Genomic DNA, 17218 nt, shown 5'->3' on the forward strand with positions numbered 1-17218 from the left:
CCTATCTAAAAGGAAAGTGCCTGCAATATTATGCTAAGTACCTAGATACTTAAAGGAGATTTTCGTACATTCAAAACAATGACACAAACTTCTTACGAAAGAATTTCATTAGTTGCTTTTAGATCTGGAAGAATTTAATAAGATTAAAAATTTGTTTTTTCTCCTAAGTAAGGTATTAGGTACAGATCTGCGCAAAGTTTGATTGGAAGAGAATGACGTTTTTTTTAATGGAATAGGTACTTACAGCTCGCCTTTGTATTGTACCATAATATGTACCCTGTTGTTTCTGAAAAGTTAGGTACACTAATGCCCGTTTTCACCATCAATCCCTAATTTTTAAGTGACCCGTATGTAAACAAAATTCCTGTTATGTGTTACCATATGAGATCGGAGTCACTTAAAAATTAGGGATTGATGGTGAAAACGGGCATAAGTAACTTATTTAACTTCTTGGCCATAATTTTAGCGCCCTACATCATCTGTAATTTATTGAAACTATTGTGGCTTAAGTGATGAAATAATAAATCTTTAGATTGGAAATAAACTTGGTTTTATTTTATCAAACAAATAAAACAATAGAAACGCGCACACCGTGACCATAGACCGGAGAGAGTAGAGATGTGCATAGACAACACAAAACGAGTTGCGTTCACACTTCATCATTAAGTACTCCTCCAAACACCCACGGTTTTTAAACCTTACATGTAGGTATGGCTGCCGCGTAAAAGCGTTAACCAATAACCTAATTTACCGGTAACACAATTAAAATAACATTCGCGTGGCATTGATAATAACTTCCTCATAATAAATATTACTAGTTACTAACCGGCACAAAACCGTAGTATCGTGGTCGATTTACCGTCGCTTCCTTAAATACTACTGAATTAATGATTTGAATTATTTACTACTTAGTTGGTAACGCCAGAGGGTTCGGTAATCAACAAGTTTTAGTACAAGTAAAACTGCTACTAAAACTAAAAGATGAAGAAGATTAAAGAGAAAAATTACACACTGAAACGTGCTGAAGCTGAAACTAGGTACAAGCAAGCAATAATATTTAAATTTTCCCTCCAAAAGAAAAACTACTAAAGTCAAAAGACGGAATGTTCCGAATTGATCAATCTGAATATCCTGGAACGATGTGCAAAAAGTTAAGATGAGTTAAATACTTTTCACCTTGAATAAAAATATTATTTTACATTATTTAATTATTTTTAAATCATGATAAGAATTTTTATTATCTTTTAAGTCTAATTTAATACAAATTCAAAAGTGCTAGAAGTAATTTATGCTCAAATCGGAACGCACCGCTAATCGCTAGGTCTGCAAAAACTACCATTAAGCAATGGCAATAATTTTTTGATGGTGGAATAGTGTTGTTTGTAACTTAAGAATTAAACTCTGANCGGGCTTTATAGTTCCTAGGTTTCTTTTTTAGAGGCTCTATCCACTGTAAACACGTCTTTGTTTCGATGAAACAAAAAGTGAAATAAACGGACATGAATAGGCGCAACTGTATGAAGTTAGTAAAAAATGCTAATAATGAACACACAGTGAATAAACATTAAGTTTGTAAAACATCTAGCCTAGGTACCTACATGAAGTAGGAAAACAGCTGAAATAATAGGTAAGTACCAACCTACGATCAAGGCCGGATTGCAAAGTTCAAGTTTCCTCTCATCATGTCAGTTATTAATATTTACCATAGCCTATATTTCTATGAACATCAATATTGACAGTCAAAGTAGATACTATTTTAGGACAAAAAAACAATTGGGATATAAAATTAATTTAACGTATATTTGCGCTATCGGGATCATCATCATCATCTTAGCAACAAGACGTCCATTGCTGAACATAGATACGCCTCCCACAATGATTACCACCTATTATCGCTCTTAAATCGCAGTAAAAAGCTCCCAATCCTTTGAAAACCTTTGTTTCGAATAGTTTCTAAAAAAATGGTTTCCGATCAATCTCCGGCAAAACTAGGTTAAGTACCTACCGTATAACTACGATCTAAGAGTAAAGTTCGATCTTTTAATAGCCGAATACACGAATAGCCCTTCTTCCCGTGACGTCAAGCGTTCGAAACACAGCCAAAACCACACTTCTTCGCAAGTAGGCCGGTTGTCATAGGGTTGCCTATTTTATTGATTTTATCGTGCAAAAATGTGTTTAAAAGGCTCTGAGCTTAAAATTAAGGACCCCTTAGGGACTACACATCAACAGAGAACGGTCAGCAGCGCTCTCTGTAAGCAGCTAATACGTACCCAGTCTACCTGAAAACAAAAAATTATCTAGACCTTCCCTGGTTGGGTTTTATTGCGATCTAGCTGTAGATCCTGGCTACACAGGAGTTGCAGCGGTGGGAAAAAGAGGTGGAAATAGTCCCGTACAACGCACTCCGCCTAAAAAAACACATTTTTTTTTTGGGTAAGCACCAAGTTAGTCTTTATAGAATACAGCTGGGTATCCTTGACTATTATATACCTTTGGCAAGTATTACAATAGTCATCAGAATCTTTATCGCCGAGGCTTGGAATCTGCGTGGGAGTTGTATTAGGTCATTTGGTTTGCAATCATTTTAACGCATGTTGATGATGCGACACGACTCAACTTTGTTATTCACAATATAATTAACACCAATATAAAGTTAACATAGCAAATTAAAATATTGGATCATTAACTATAATGATGTGCATTAAAATTATGAAAATGACATTAGCAATGAGGTTTTATAAACGTAGAGTTTTGACGATCTTCTAACCACATATACCTACCTAATAAGATATCGTAGCAAGTTCCCTTCATACTAATCAACGTCTGCATCCTCTAATAAGATACTATTCCAAGCAAATCCATTACGATACTTAAACATTTTAACTTAAAATACTGATTTCTTAACAGAGTGCCAACCATAGCTCACCCACACCTCTGAAACTGTGTCAAAACATTTTAAAAATATTGTTACATAGGAAAAAAGTTATTTGATGTGACAGGCCTATTGTTGAACACTCTCTCGTGAAGACAAAACTCGCACCACTAAATCAAACAATAAGTAGGCGGATCTTCTAATATTAATACACAACAAACAGCTGTGAGAGACTTATGTTGGTACATAATAATATATCAAGATCTAAAAAAATGCTGATTTTCTTTTAGAGTTTTTCGTTATGATGTGTCATGACGTCAAAGAATAAGATTTTTATCGTTAATATAGCCACTTTATCAGTTAGGAGTACGTAAGACTATAAGAAACTTCAGTGTCTTCAGAGTCTTTGGTTCATGTCCTATGAAAAGACAATCAAACGCATTTTCTAGCATTAGGTAAAGTTTCAGACGTCGTTACTAACGCAAAACCTGAAATTACTCGATTCAGATTTAAAAGTAACATTTTGTTATACAAATGGATGACCATACATCAATTTTAAGTTTCCTTGTGGGCTTCAGGAGTTCAGGACATAGCCAAAGCCTTTTGAAATTTTAGAGGTTCCATTAAGGTGATGCAAATCCCGTTTTTGGAGACCTCCTCCTTTTGTTGAAGTTGGTTAAATAAACATAGACTACATGGAAATTGGGTAGGTATTTCATGAACTTCCCGATGATCAGTCTTGAACTTATTTTCCGCATTTTCCTTCAATTTTTCCTGTAAAATAGAGAGTTCATGAATAGTAAAATATTATGATAACTTTCTTAAATGATAATTTAATGGGAAAATCAATTTCTTAATTAGGTAGTTTATTCATTAAATTCACTAACGATTTGACCGCAGAACTGTAGAATACTAGTATAAATGCATGCCTTCACACAATTTAACCTATCAACATCAACGCTACCATGATGAATTGAAAAGCTTTACTGCATTTAATCGTTGCACCAGTTGGATAAACTGCATAAGCAGACAATGTAGTGCACGCACGATACTAATCTGGCCTGGTTGCGCGCGCGCAGTCCCGTTACGCCGTGGGAGGAGCCATGGTGCGAAACACCATTGCATTGTCTACCCACCATGCTTCTTACTATTGTACTTCTTATAGAAATACTGCTTTGAAGTACTTACTTGGAATCCCTGCCATTTTGTGTTTCGTGGACTTGAAGATTTACGCAACAAGATTGGATTGGAGGATTAATTTTACAACTCTACATTCTCGTGTTGAAAGGACCTTAAAATTGCCTGTAGAGCTTTTAATTTTGAAATTCAGTGTCTTTAGTACATAATCGATTATACGCAATACTATCCTCTATCTATTACATTTGTGTCAAGATTTCAGTAGAAAACGTTTTTGTAAAAGCTCTACACTTACCAACAACACCATATAAGTCATGGAGCGGGTTTGAATCTATTGAGTGTAAGGTACTTGATACAAATNGTAAATGATTATATGTTGTTTTACTGTGTTAAAAACACGTTTTTTTCTATTTAAACTCTAAAATGTACATAATAATTAGTGTACATTGAATTGACACAACAAACAATAGTTCATTCTTGTAAGTTGTACTTGATGAAATTTCATTTCATATTATTTATTAATAATTCAAAGCAAAAAAGGCTTATTACATATGAATTGTCAAAAAATGACAGCTGTCAGAATTCCGTCGAATTAAAAATCGGACTATAATCGATTCTGTGTTGTCTTATCTGTGCCGTTGTGTTTGTCTGTTTTAGGTGTGCACGCTAGACTATACCTAATAGCACTCAAACCCAAGGTTTATAACTTTTTATACCGTGTAATGGCTATGCTCACGTGACATTGGCAAACGTGGAAACACAATAGCCTTATAGGAGAAGAAGAAGAAGAAGAAGAAGATTTTTTTTCGAATCAGTCAAACCTTAATAATGTCGTAATATTGTATTTTCTGACTGATTCTTAATATTGAGGTATTCCAGTTTTTGTTAAATGCTTTCATTTTAAAGAACGTACTTTTGTATTAATGAATTTATATGACTCAATAAAACAATATTGAATCATAATCGAATCTGTTTTGTTATTTAGTCAATTAGCAATTTGTTGAAAATAATTGGTAGACGATTAATCTCGAAAAAATATACGAGTTCAAAAGTAATCACTGTCGATTTAACAAATGAAATCAATTTCTTCTCGATGTCCACAATGTTTTTCTTAAAATAACTACCATTGTAAGTATTTAGTAGAAAATATTTTTTGTAGTTCTGGCAACCCTCAGTTTCAGGCTGGTCTCTTCCGTGTGTGACTTTTACGTTTATTTTTTTAATTTCTGAGCGAAATTATAAAATGTATACTGTCTCAAAAGGACCTAGCAAGATTGTCGCTAAAACTCGACGAGGTAAAGTGTTTAATTTGCTCGACTGTGACATAATTACAATGTGATAATGTTGTGAGAGCGTGAAATGATATCTTCGTGATCCTCACTTTCAGGTCTCTCACAGAATCTAGAAAGACTGGACAGCCGCAAGGATCATAGCAGGAAGTCTTCGGAGTCCGACAATGGCGAGATTGTCAAGTATGTATTGCTACAACTAACTGTATGATGCAATGCGGGATGTTTTAATAATTTCATCAGTGTTTTTACATAACCTCTAACCGGGGCGCCTTCTTGTTTGTAACCAAGGAGGATTATAACACTGCCACCCTATCTGAACCATGGGTATTGCATATTGCTTTGATTGATCTTTAAGGTAATAACATTAAATGATAAACAAACCATTAAAATTTGAGAGGAAGTGATGTAACTGACCTGGGGCAAACCTCCATTGATCTGAAATTATGGTGGGAGAATTTACATCAAATGTAAAAATAATATTATACAATACTATTGGTAAATTCAAAATAATATGTGATTTCTTATTGCATATTTACTTTTTCAGCATGCCCAAACCAGTGTTCCATTCCAACGGCAAAAAAACAGTTCACCAGAGAATACAACATCATGTGATCACACCACAGCATGAAGAAATCATTAGATTTATAAGTGAAAGTAAGTATTTTTGCTAAAAAATCATAATATTTTATATGTTGTTGATACAAATTAATGATTGTCAGTGTATTTCATTACGGGCTACTTTCTGGAGTTGCCTGAAATATGACAATATTGAATTATGTCAATATGCTTAGATTTCCATCTTATTTTATGTATGTATGAAAAATCAATGAGTGTGATCACTCAATGCTCAATGCAGTAATGCATGAACTGATGTTCATGCATTATTTTCCTGTTTTAAATTCTGACCTGTAGCCTTGGTTGTGTTTCTGATTTGATTACATATTACTAATACACTTACTTAATTGTTAATTTTAGCTTGGACACAAACAGCATATGGCGAAAGTGAGCCTACAACACCAACTAGTACAATTGGTAAGTAAATAAATACCTGCTTACATTATTAAATTAGATTCTAGAAATAACTGATTTTTGATTCTACTAAATTAAGCATATTTTAAAAGATTAAATCTGTCACAAAGAGGGCAATTTTTCTAAATCTGACCTAGAACCTCCACAAGACAGGCAATGCCTAGTGTTGAGGTCTGTCTTTTGTTTTGTACTAACTTGATCTGGCAGTAAATATTTTCATTTGTTTAAATACACTGTTTGCATTAATTCTAGGGTCAGGATCAGGCAGCTCGTCACCCGCACCGCCCTCCAACCTGTACTACCAAGACGATGCACCCAGCGCTGTCCTGCGGGACTTCAAGCCCTTCGACCTGGAGACATGGTGGGGCAAGCGACTCTTCCAGAACATCACAAACTCACTCTGAGTCTCCGATGGCACACTCACAGGGACACAAGAGTTGTCGGTAGCGTAAGTCACAATCATCTGAAGTTTACTGAATTTTATAATTAATTAAATTACTGCAATGCACATCAAGAAAAGTATTACAACTACAATTTTATGTAATACTTTCAATTGTGGTTTTTATACATTTTTATACTCTGGTTAAGAAGTGCTGGCATTTCTTTTCATTTTCAAAGGAAACTCATTAAAAAAATATTAAGTACAACAAGAAACTCATTGATAATACTAAATAATATCTGAGTTAACAATGTACCGAATATTCTTCAAATATGAAGAAAATATAATCTAGATCGTTTTTTGTATGTTTATTGCTTTACTTTAAAAATCTGTTATCAAATAGATGTTTATTTTTAAAAGTTTTTACCAGTAGATATTTTCTTTGCTTTATTTTTGCTGTCATTTGAAATCTTATAAACATGTAGTTAGTAAGAAAAGATTACAAAATTTAGTAATCTACAGTTGATTGTGGATCTCAATAGATATTTCATATCGTAAGTGAAAATTTCCAAACGCTCAATTTCCTTTTGCAACTTGAAATATGTTACAGCGAACCAATATTCTTTAAGATTGTTACGTTGATCAAATTTTATAAAATTTTGTTGATACATTTGTTACTGGTTAAAATGTATATGAAGCAAAGAAATATACCAAAGAGAACAGCATCCTATACATTAAAAAAGTTATAAAATTATTAAATTCCTAAACCTGTAAAATTTCCTTGATCTACAAACAGATTTATTGTATTAATATTGTTAATCCTATGTTAGCCATTTTAAAATAGTAAAAGATTCATAGACAATTATAAAACGACGCTGGGTAATGTTTAAACCAGTCAGGACTTGACCCTGAGAATGAGTTCGAATTTTGTTACATACCTAAATACTTTATAATTCAAATCGTAATTTACAGAACACAATTTTAATTAAATTTTAAATTCTCCGCAAAATATAAAAGAATCAATTACAGATCGACCTTACTTTTATCCCATTTTACAAATATTTTATTTACTATTTATTTATAAAATATGTATTTTAAAAGAATATAAAAAGCAGGACATCGAAATAATTTTACTATGATCTGCTCTTAATAAATCGGTGGTATATAAATTAAAATTATGTATAAATATTACTAAAGCTACCATATTAATTAATATCAATATGTATTTTATATCGTTTTATACAGAAAATACACATTTGCTAAGATGGTTACTATAAATTTTATATTAAACATGTATCATAATTTCATTAACTGCATGAATATATTGACACCATCAATTTTCTCATGAAATGTCTTCAAAATCTATTATAACTGTAGATCTGCTGGCGACAGTACAATTAGTAACCTTATTGTCTTGTATTTAACGATGATAATAAATAATTTTCAATGCTGACCCAGCAGAGCAAAATTAGACAGCCTATTTCCTAGGTAACATCAAAATGGCCTATCATAGATAAGATAGACTTCAATATCGTATGTAATAATGATTCGCTGTTGCCAAATCGATAAATATGCCGTCATTTTAGTCCATTTGTTATAATGAACTGTTAGCCAATTAAAATCATGTGCAATTTCACTATAGTGATCNTTGTGTTCAAATAAAATATTAAATATTTATTTATATTTTTACCACTTGGCAACGAAGATTGTTGAAGTTTTACGAGAAATGTTATCAAATAATACCTATTGCTATCATTTCTTCATGTGATTGATGCTATTTGTACCTAAATCATTGAAATATTTATAATCAACCAAATTTTAAAGTAAGATTTTATGGTAGCTTTTATAACAAAAAAATATTGATTCAACTTATGATTGTGCATGTTATTGACGTTGTTATACTTATAGGCTCTTGTCTTATAGATTATTTCATATTTTATTTTTATTGTACTCTGCGTACTCACTATACAAACAGATTGTTAAACGTTACAAAATCATTGGTTAATAAGTGCTTGATGTTCGTGAAAGCTTATACAATTATTGTGATCGTTACTGAATATTGTTGTTATATCATGTTGATGCATATTGTTTCTACGGGCTTCGTTTGCAAGCTGAACAATGTCTTCCAGGAAATTCTACATCAAGTGTAATCATGTGTAATAAGTATGTAAATTCATTTAAACAAGTATAATTCGGTGTTCAGTCCAAATAAATCTGCATGTTCTCAGTGAAATCAGTCTAGTTAGTTGACTTCGTAAACAATTTCTCTAAAAATAAAAATACATTAATTTAGCACAAATCTTTTTGCAAATTAATTGTAACATTTGATTTGAAATCAATAAATACAAAGTTGAGCTGTCGAAAAATTAATTAACTTCATAGATTCCTGTTGCTATACAAAATATATTAGGAAGTCACATTTTTGATAGCACTGACTGACTGGTAATATGAACTATTCAGTTCAAGTTACCAGTTAGAGCTATTCCGTTGTTTGCTAGTTGATTAAGACTTATTTGGACCTTTCACCTCTATTTTATGCTTGTTTAAAAGGAAAATTGGTGTTAACTAGATCGTTAAATTGTCCTTACCTTGCGATACTGTCCTCTCGTTATTCTGTTCCTACATCTTACTTTTTATATCGAATTTGGTCGATTGTACAAAATTTGTAGGGTATAAGATCGGAATTAGAAACGTTCTTCAGCCTGTTTCTTACAGAAACAAAAAATACGCTTTATAGGTACAGTCGGGTTCATAAATATATGGCAGTGCCAATGTTTTAAAATATTATATTATTTATTAGCCTTTTAACGATATATTTCAATACAAACTCAAACATCAATGAAATGTAATCTTATAAACTGTTCATAAACATGTTGCGGTNTACCCTTTTAACGATATATTTCAATACAAACTCAAACATCAATGAAATGTAATCTTATAAACTGTTCATAAACATGTTGCGGTAGCGCAGTATTGACTACGCTACTGTGCTACAATATTTTGAAACAGTACTGCCAATACTCGACTGTACCTACTACCCACTAAGGTAAGCTACTAAACTCACCCTGATTTCACGATTGTGATAACTTCGTTGCTTTAGGTACCGAGTGCATTTTTGTGGAATTGAAATAGCTAGATGCAAAATCGTTAATTCATTTTGATTTCATGAAGATTCCGAAATGGAATAGTAATAAAAAATTACAGATAAAAATGGTTCCCCTCTGCGTAGCAATAGAAGGATGAAAGACGTTTGATTCAATTCTGATCCTATCAAGTAGTATGTATTCTTACCTACATCCAAATTCTCGTTCTCCTCAATCTTAATCTTTGGAATATTGGTATTATTTATTACATGACAATCTGTCATAAATTATTTCACTTGGCTTGTACATTATATTGCGGATAACTGTACCTAGCTCATTTGTTGTTAAAAACTACCTTGTATTTATTCCCATAAGGTGTAATTTCAAATGTTCTGAAATAAGCATCACAATTAATGTACAAAACAGGTGATCTGTGCGAAGCAATCTTATTATGCAATAAGCAATAAATGCACAAATGTAGTATAGTTTTTATCCTTTTAGATGGAATATTTGAGCCATAGTAGTGATATGGCAGGAGAATATTTTTAGACTGATTTAGTTATAAAAAGTTATGCTTTTTGTTGTAGTTGAATAAACCGTCTGACAAAGAATGCAACCACTTTCATTTATAAATTCCTAACATTTTTAGTCAAACCTCTGTATAAAAATATTGTCTCTTATTAATTTATTTAAAAGACGTTGATGACGTATGACCCATCATCTAAACTTTGCTATTATATCAACAAAACAAACAATCGATTCTGATTGTATGAATTTTCAATTTTTCTTTAGATTTACACAATATTATACCTACATTGTTTTCTGAAATGCAAGCTGAAGAAGTGGCGAGCGGTCTCTTTACTCCAGAAAATATAAAATGTGTTGAGATCAACAATTTTGCCGTAAGTACTTTCAGCTGCTCCCGCTTAAACCTTAAACCATTTCATTTGAATCGAGTTTATGCCTCTTTAGTAAGCTAAGCGAAACTCGTCCTAGCCAGTTAATTTCTTAAACGTGTGACTTAATCTTTTCTGCCCAGTCCACCCCAAAGCATGAAAAGAACTTTGTGAACGGTTTACAAAACGCTCGGCAACTGCTAGAAGGACTGCAACGGAGCCTCGCCAAAACCAGCAAGTATGAAGATCAGATGTTGCGATGCAAGTCCACTCATGCGCATTCCCACGCTTACTGGTGGGACAGCGACTTCTCGGAGAAGGAGCCCAAGAGTTCCAAAACAGGCAAGTACCCTACTACATACCTACTCCTAAAACATTCGATTACCTTCTAGAAATTTTTAGTTATTGGCAGGAGTCTTCTTAAACTGAATGCTTTTGTAGAGTTCCACTTCCATTCATGCTTACAGTAAAAAATTAGATGCATGTCAATACGAATATTTCAGAGATAAAACCAAGAAGTCACGTCAACTTAGCAGAACCTTGGTCTACCACTAGCATCGTTTGTCTTCAGTACCAGTGAGTACAAAACTAAAATACCTATTTCCAATATGATTTTTTGCATTAGCTTTTAGATTTGCTTTTATTAATCAAGGATAAGGGGTAGTGTATGCTCTTAGAACCAACCAAGCTATCGCTTAGTGGCCAGACTTTGGCTCAAGTCCGTAACCTCAGCCACGATTACATACATTGATGTATGCACGGGATCAATCCCACCATTCTTTCCCACCCACTGCTCCCGCCCACTGCAACTCCTGTAATAGCCAGGATCCCCAGCCACCTGACACGCATGAAGAAGGACTGCTAACTAAACATAGTTTCATAGGTACGAAGAGTTATCAAAGCGCTACGAGTCCTTACTCCAATCCTACCACGATCGATGCGCGGCGGTCGGTGAGCGGGATGAAGCCCTGGGCCGCCTGCGCCGCCGTGTCAGAGATGCTTACGCGCATCTAACTCAGGCACATCGCACGCTCATCGCTGTGGGGGACAAGTATTTGGATCTAAGCCGAAGGAAGCGGACGCAAGTATGCTGTTTGTTGTTTTATAGCTTTGTTTAATTATTGTAAGACGTATAAATATCGCCGGGTTAAATGTCTCCGAGTTCTCGCTCAAACGCAACGCTTATCGCTCTTATTCTTTGGATGTAGAGTTCTCCAGCAAAATTCTAATATGGAATGACTGTCCAATCTAAAATAAAATTGGGGCTTTCAAGTCAGGGATAAAATGGGATGGGTTATCTAGAATTAAAGCCTTCAAAACCACGTGGGAATAGCTGGCAACGCCACATAGATATTAGCCTCAAGCTCGGATTCTACTAAAGCGGAAAGGAGATATTTTTGAATAACCAATCAGGTTATTTCTGCTTTACCTCTCCACACAGCTTCGGTTTGGAAATCTGATTGGTTATTCAAACCGTTTCTCTCTGCTTTGATGAAAACCGAGCCTCAAGGATAGATAGATACTCGAGTGCATCAGTATAATCAAGTTTTTATTTAGAAGAACAAATACGAACTGAAGATCAAGCACCTGAAAGCGACAGTACGAGGCGTGATGGCCATGTGCGAGCACTCCAGGCTTCAGCTCGACACCACCATCGCTCGATACCTGGAGACCGAGGGAGAGGCTCCTAATGCCCAGTTGCTGGCCGAAGTGAGTTCTAACAACGCTTTGTACAGTGGACCACAGTTCCAGCCACCCATTTCGTTTTTTCTCTCGCTCTCATCAAAATAATTATGGTAATTATTTGCGATAGAACGAGACGACATGACCGGAAATGGGTAGCTGAAACTGGGCGATTAGTACAGTCAACAGCACTTCTAGACTTTTTGTTGCAAAATAGGTACTAGTATTATATTATCTGTGGTAGTAGGTAAGTACCTGCACATAAAAACATTTTTTTTAATTGTACCTAAGTGGCTACGACATAAGAAGCCACATGTTTCAATTGATACTTTACTGACAAAAGTGCTGAAGTCTAAACACGCGGACTAGATACTATTAAATAATAATGCACCATTTAATATTCGGACTAAAACCCGATTAATATCACCACAACAGTTAAGAAATGGGTTACTCACAAACACATAATTTTTATCAAATTTCCGTTAGCCCATAAAGTTTTCCACTTACAACATAGGTACGTAATTAAATCTAATGTAAGAGGCCTACTCGAGAGGATACGAAACATAAATTTCGATTTGAATGAAGTGAGTCATTGAAGCCAACCTTAGAAATAGGTATCCCGATAAGTCCGATATATCAATCAATTCTATTCACAATAGAAAATGATTGCATTGACACATCGTTTATTTTTTACTATTTCAGATAAGAAAATGCAATCTTCTCTTCTTGGAAAACTTGAGACTCAAAGCCCAGATAGAAAAGTTGTCACCAGGCGAAGCTTTTTCGAAATAACTTTAGAACCTTAAGTTTTAGAAACCTATCGTATTTTAGGAGTTTTGCATGTAAGTAATTTAGAATTGCGTAACTTATTATATCGTAGTTTGTTAATGTTATATAAGTATTATTAACTTAATAAAACGATAACTTTACGTTTTCGATTTGATGATTTTCATTAGGTAACATAGATTAATAAAAATATTGAAGTTAATATTTTATACTTTAATAGAAAACAACTAAAAAGACAAATTGGCATTAAAACAACAACAACCAGTATTTTAACAATTGTCTTATAAATTACTGACTTTTAAATCGTTCAATTAATTGGGGAAACCTATGTAGATAAGTAAGTAACGATATTTTCTGTTGCTCGACCGAAAAAAGACGTGTTTTTGATATTTGTAGAAGAGGCGGCGTTTGTTGACTATCTCCATTTTCTGCAACAAAACGTGAGGAATTTATTATCACATTGCTGAAAAACGTTTGCCACAGAAGGTCACATTTGCTAAATTATTTCAGTTGTGCTAAAACTCGAAAAGGATACTTTCATTGTTGTACGTGACTGACTTGTTAAGGTACATGATTTTGAAAAAGTAGGTAGTGGCACAGTTTTCAAATAAAGGTCAATTTAAGACTCGACTCTTATGTAGACTGTAATATCTAGCTCTACCTTACTAAATAATCATCATGTTTACATCTAAGATTCAATGACTATCGCTTTGCAAAGAAATATTGTCATTTTCAGTAGATATCATCATAAAAATATAAACATAGGATAAAAATGTCATGATTTCAATGGTTCTCTATCATCATCATCATCTCAGCCATAGGACGTCCACTGCTGAACATAGGCCTCCCGCTTTCCATGTTGCCCGGTTCTCTATACTTCTTTAACATGTTTTTAAAAGATGTTTGCTTAAGTGAAGCAGCAAATCGAACGCACAGCGTCGTATAGAGCTCTGTGATTGGTTCATGTGTCGCCCTGTGCGGCCCTGTGTGAGACCTCATAGTAGTGTTTTTGAATACGGATGAAATAGATAATACGTAATACGTCAAGCAAACCTTGAACATACTCTTTAATCTGTGAAGCCAAGCAAATCCTTACATTTGTACTGAGATGCCATCACATCGCCGCTGCCTTCTTCATCTCTACTTCACGTACTGATTGTGGAGCCTCCTGATCTCGTACTCCATGCCATCCAGCAAGTACGACAGGTGCTCAGGGTCGGCCATCAGGGCTCTGTCAACCGACGCGGCTAGGCGGAGCACTCCTCCGTAGCACAGGGCTGTGACGTCTAGCCCTGAAAATGAGGAAAAATGTACATCACTTTTCTAAGGCACGAACATAGGCAGGTACGAAACTGCCTTTATCTTAATAAAAGGCATCTCGTAAATTTTCTCGGCTATTTTAAAATTTAACCTTATCTCTTCATCATAAAACTATGCCTATTGATTTAAGTACTTATACGCTTAAGTACCTAACCAATGTTACTTATTTCAGTGAAAAAAAATATGTTTTTGAGATAATTGTTATGCAAAAGACGAAATGTCGGAATTAAGCCTCCTCATAATAAAATAACATCGTCGAAACTAACGACCAAACTTAAATTCTTCGTTAGTAAAAAAATATAAACAATAGATCTCAAACAAATTCATTCGCTTAATCGCAACTATTCCAAAGTAAGCACTAGCATTTGCTACAAATCGTTCACTCTACATGACTACGAATTCGTGAGAATCTAAGATTTCCCAATCCACACAGTTTATCGTCAAGACACGTTGAGGTTAACTGTACTGTGTGCATCAAAATCATCAAATAAAACAAGTAGGTAAACCTTGTGCATATTTGCTTAGAGGTGAAAATCGCGATCTGATATTAGCAATACTGTTTCTGAAGTTAACCATACTGCCAAGCTCAATAGTAGCTTCTCTCTATAGACATAAGGGTGAAGCTGTGTCTGTGATCCTCACTGTACCTAGGTAGTCTAGAATCTAGATACTCATCTGATGAATCATCTACGAAGTGTAAACCACGATGCTAGGAAGATGGTGTTACGTTACATTGCCGTTGGCAATAAAGGGGTGTAGTGTTTCTAGGGTCATCCTGTACCAACGTCACTTATGTATTGTATTACAGCATGTTGCATTATCATTGATATTATTGTTTAGCACATTGGATGCAAAGCTGTTTCACTGAATCAAACGATACATTTTTTTATATCAGACCAAGCAATAGGTAGGTAAAGGTGATGTTTCCTTATCTATATATATAAAAGAAAGTCGTGTTAGTTACTCCACTTATAACTCAAGAACGGCTGAACCGATTTAGCTGAAAATTGTCAGGGAGGTAGTTTAGAGCCAGGAGAAGGACATAGGACTTTTTATCCCGTTCGAAATAAAAAAAGTGCTTATTTATTGCCATTAAGGCGGAACAAAGTTCGCCGGGTCAGCTAGTTTCCTGATAAAAGACCTGCATTTAACTCAGTCTGTGCTTGAGGTCTGGGAGCGGCACGTCAAACGTTAGCGAGAGATCTATATGCTCTGTCACGTCATAATTATGTCAATGTCACCCCTCCCGCGCCGTTCCCATACCTCAGACACTGACTGAGTTAAACGCTGTAAATACAGATGCTTTGTTCTACGAACATACTTAACACTCCCACGCACGTGCCTTACCGGTATTCCCCTTATGTGGTACGAAGAATACTAATTCCTTGAGAGCGTTGCCCCCACATATGCTGAGCCTATCAGGCCCTGGCATGTTGCTGAACACCATCGTCGCCTGGCTGCTGTTCAGGAGAGGCTGCAGCACTTGCTTGGGCAAAACACTGACCAGTTTGATGAAGTNATTATTTTGTTGTGTGATAACCATGACCTCTATCTAGGAAGAAAAAATTAATGAAATCGTTCAAATTTGGAAGATATTTAATAAAGTATGAAAATTGTTCAAAGCTGCCCCCCTCTCCCCTACCTACCTTTTTATCTACGTTCTTTTTTAATGTAGATATTTATTATTGGCTGGTTATTTAAAATGCAAATATAGTATAGTTTAAAACGTGTGTATCTATAGGTACTTACCTTACTTACCTACTTACATAGATGAAAAATAAGACGCGTGTAATAAGCCTTTATTGTATGAAGAAGCTGTAGTAGAAAATAAGAATGACCTTGCAACGCAATAAATTACACGTTCAAGAACATCATCCTCAATAATACTGCCCGAGCTCTTAATAACTAGTAAATTATTCTGCTGTGTAACAATCAGTAAATGTGGTAGATATGTCGCAGGCAAATCGTATGATTCCTCATTTTACAAATGGCGTCGTCAATTTACAAACGCTCGCTGTCCTATGAAATGCCGAAGGCAAATTGGCAACTCGTTCAATTGTTAAAATTTCGACTATGATTGTTGCAATAGGGTGACCATCATAAAACACACGTTGGACAAATCAGACATTATTTCACAGAAATCAGGTAGGTATCTATTCAAGTAAGACAAACCTAAAATACTTGCTACTCCTAAAGTAATTAAAATATTTTCGTAACAAAAACAACACTAGACTAATTTAAACTATTGACGTACCTATAGGTAGGTACATAAAAATATGACATTAAATAAGTTTCGATAGTCAGTCCTTTAGATAAGTCTTATATTTTAATTATACCAAAAAGAAGTCTAGAAGACATAACACAATATTTTTTTATACCAATATAGCCGAGCACCAGATTCCATTGTCACCTTAGCGTGTTTTACGTGCCGGATAACCTCAAAAACTATTTTATTTTTCCATAGCTTTTTCACTGCTCCTATTTGTGAATCGTAAAATTTTCTTAACTCACTAAGTATAATAAATGTTATAGCCATGTAAACTTAAATGTTCAGTCCATTTTTAACTTTTCGGAAAACTTTAAAGCTGAATTTTAAAAAAACTAGATGATATTTGCCAGTAAATTTAGATTTGATGCAACCCTACATCAATGCACGTCAAAACAAAATATTTACTTTGAGGCTACGCCTAGTAGTTTTTTTTAAAATCGAAATTAAATGATGCGATTTGGGTATTTTG

General features: G+C 34.4%; 3 protein-coding genes across 3 annotated transcripts; 2 read left to right on the plus strand and 1 right to left on the minus strand.

Moving 5' to 3' along the window:
* Positions 1-5182: 5182 nt before the first annotated feature.
* LOC114365852 (MAPK regulated corepressor interacting protein 2) lies at positions 5183-8359 on the plus strand. The gene is made up of 5 exons (XM_028322546.1): positions 5183-5307; positions 5400-5484; positions 5849-5958; positions 6280-6336; positions 6586-8359. The coding sequence occupies exons 1-5, from the start codon at positions 5256-5258 to the stop codon at positions 6735-6737; spliced, it is 456 nt and encodes a 151-aa protein (XP_028178347.1). The 5' UTR covers positions 5183-5255; the 3' UTR covers positions 6738-8359.
* Positions 8360-10618: 2259 nt separating this feature from the next.
* Positions 10619-13173, plus strand: LOC114365849 (uncharacterized). Its single transcript, XM_028322537.1, has 7 exons — positions 10619-10697; positions 10835-11037; positions 11104-11105; positions 11195-11267; positions 11575-11776; positions 12249-12401; positions 13077-13173. The coding sequence occupies exons 1-7, from the start codon at positions 10623-10625 to the stop codon at positions 13164-13166; spliced, it is 798 nt and encodes a 265-aa protein (XP_028178338.1). The 5' UTR covers positions 10619-10622; the 3' UTR covers positions 13167-13173.
* A 185-nt stretch (positions 13174-13358) lies between these two features.
* Positions 13359-16023, minus strand: LOC114365839 (uncharacterized). The gene is made up of 3 exons (XM_028322523.1): positions 15828-16023; positions 14257-14452; positions 13359-13588 (listed from the first exon to the last, which is right to left on the minus strand). The coding sequence occupies exons 1-2, from the start codon at positions 16021-16023 to the stop codon at positions 14301-14303; spliced, it is 348 nt and encodes a 115-aa protein (XP_028178324.1). The 3' UTR covers positions 13359-13588; positions 14257-14300.
* Positions 16024-17218: the final 1195 nt, after the last annotated feature.

This window comes from Ostrinia furnacalis, unplaced genomic scaffold, assembly GCF_004193835.3.
Source record: "Ostrinia furnacalis isolate ACB-3 unplaced genomic scaffold, ASM419383v2 OfSCF7664, whole genome shotgun sequence".
NCBI classification, from domain to species: domain Eukaryota; kingdom Metazoa; phylum Arthropoda; class Insecta; order Lepidoptera; family Crambidae; genus Ostrinia; species Ostrinia furnacalis.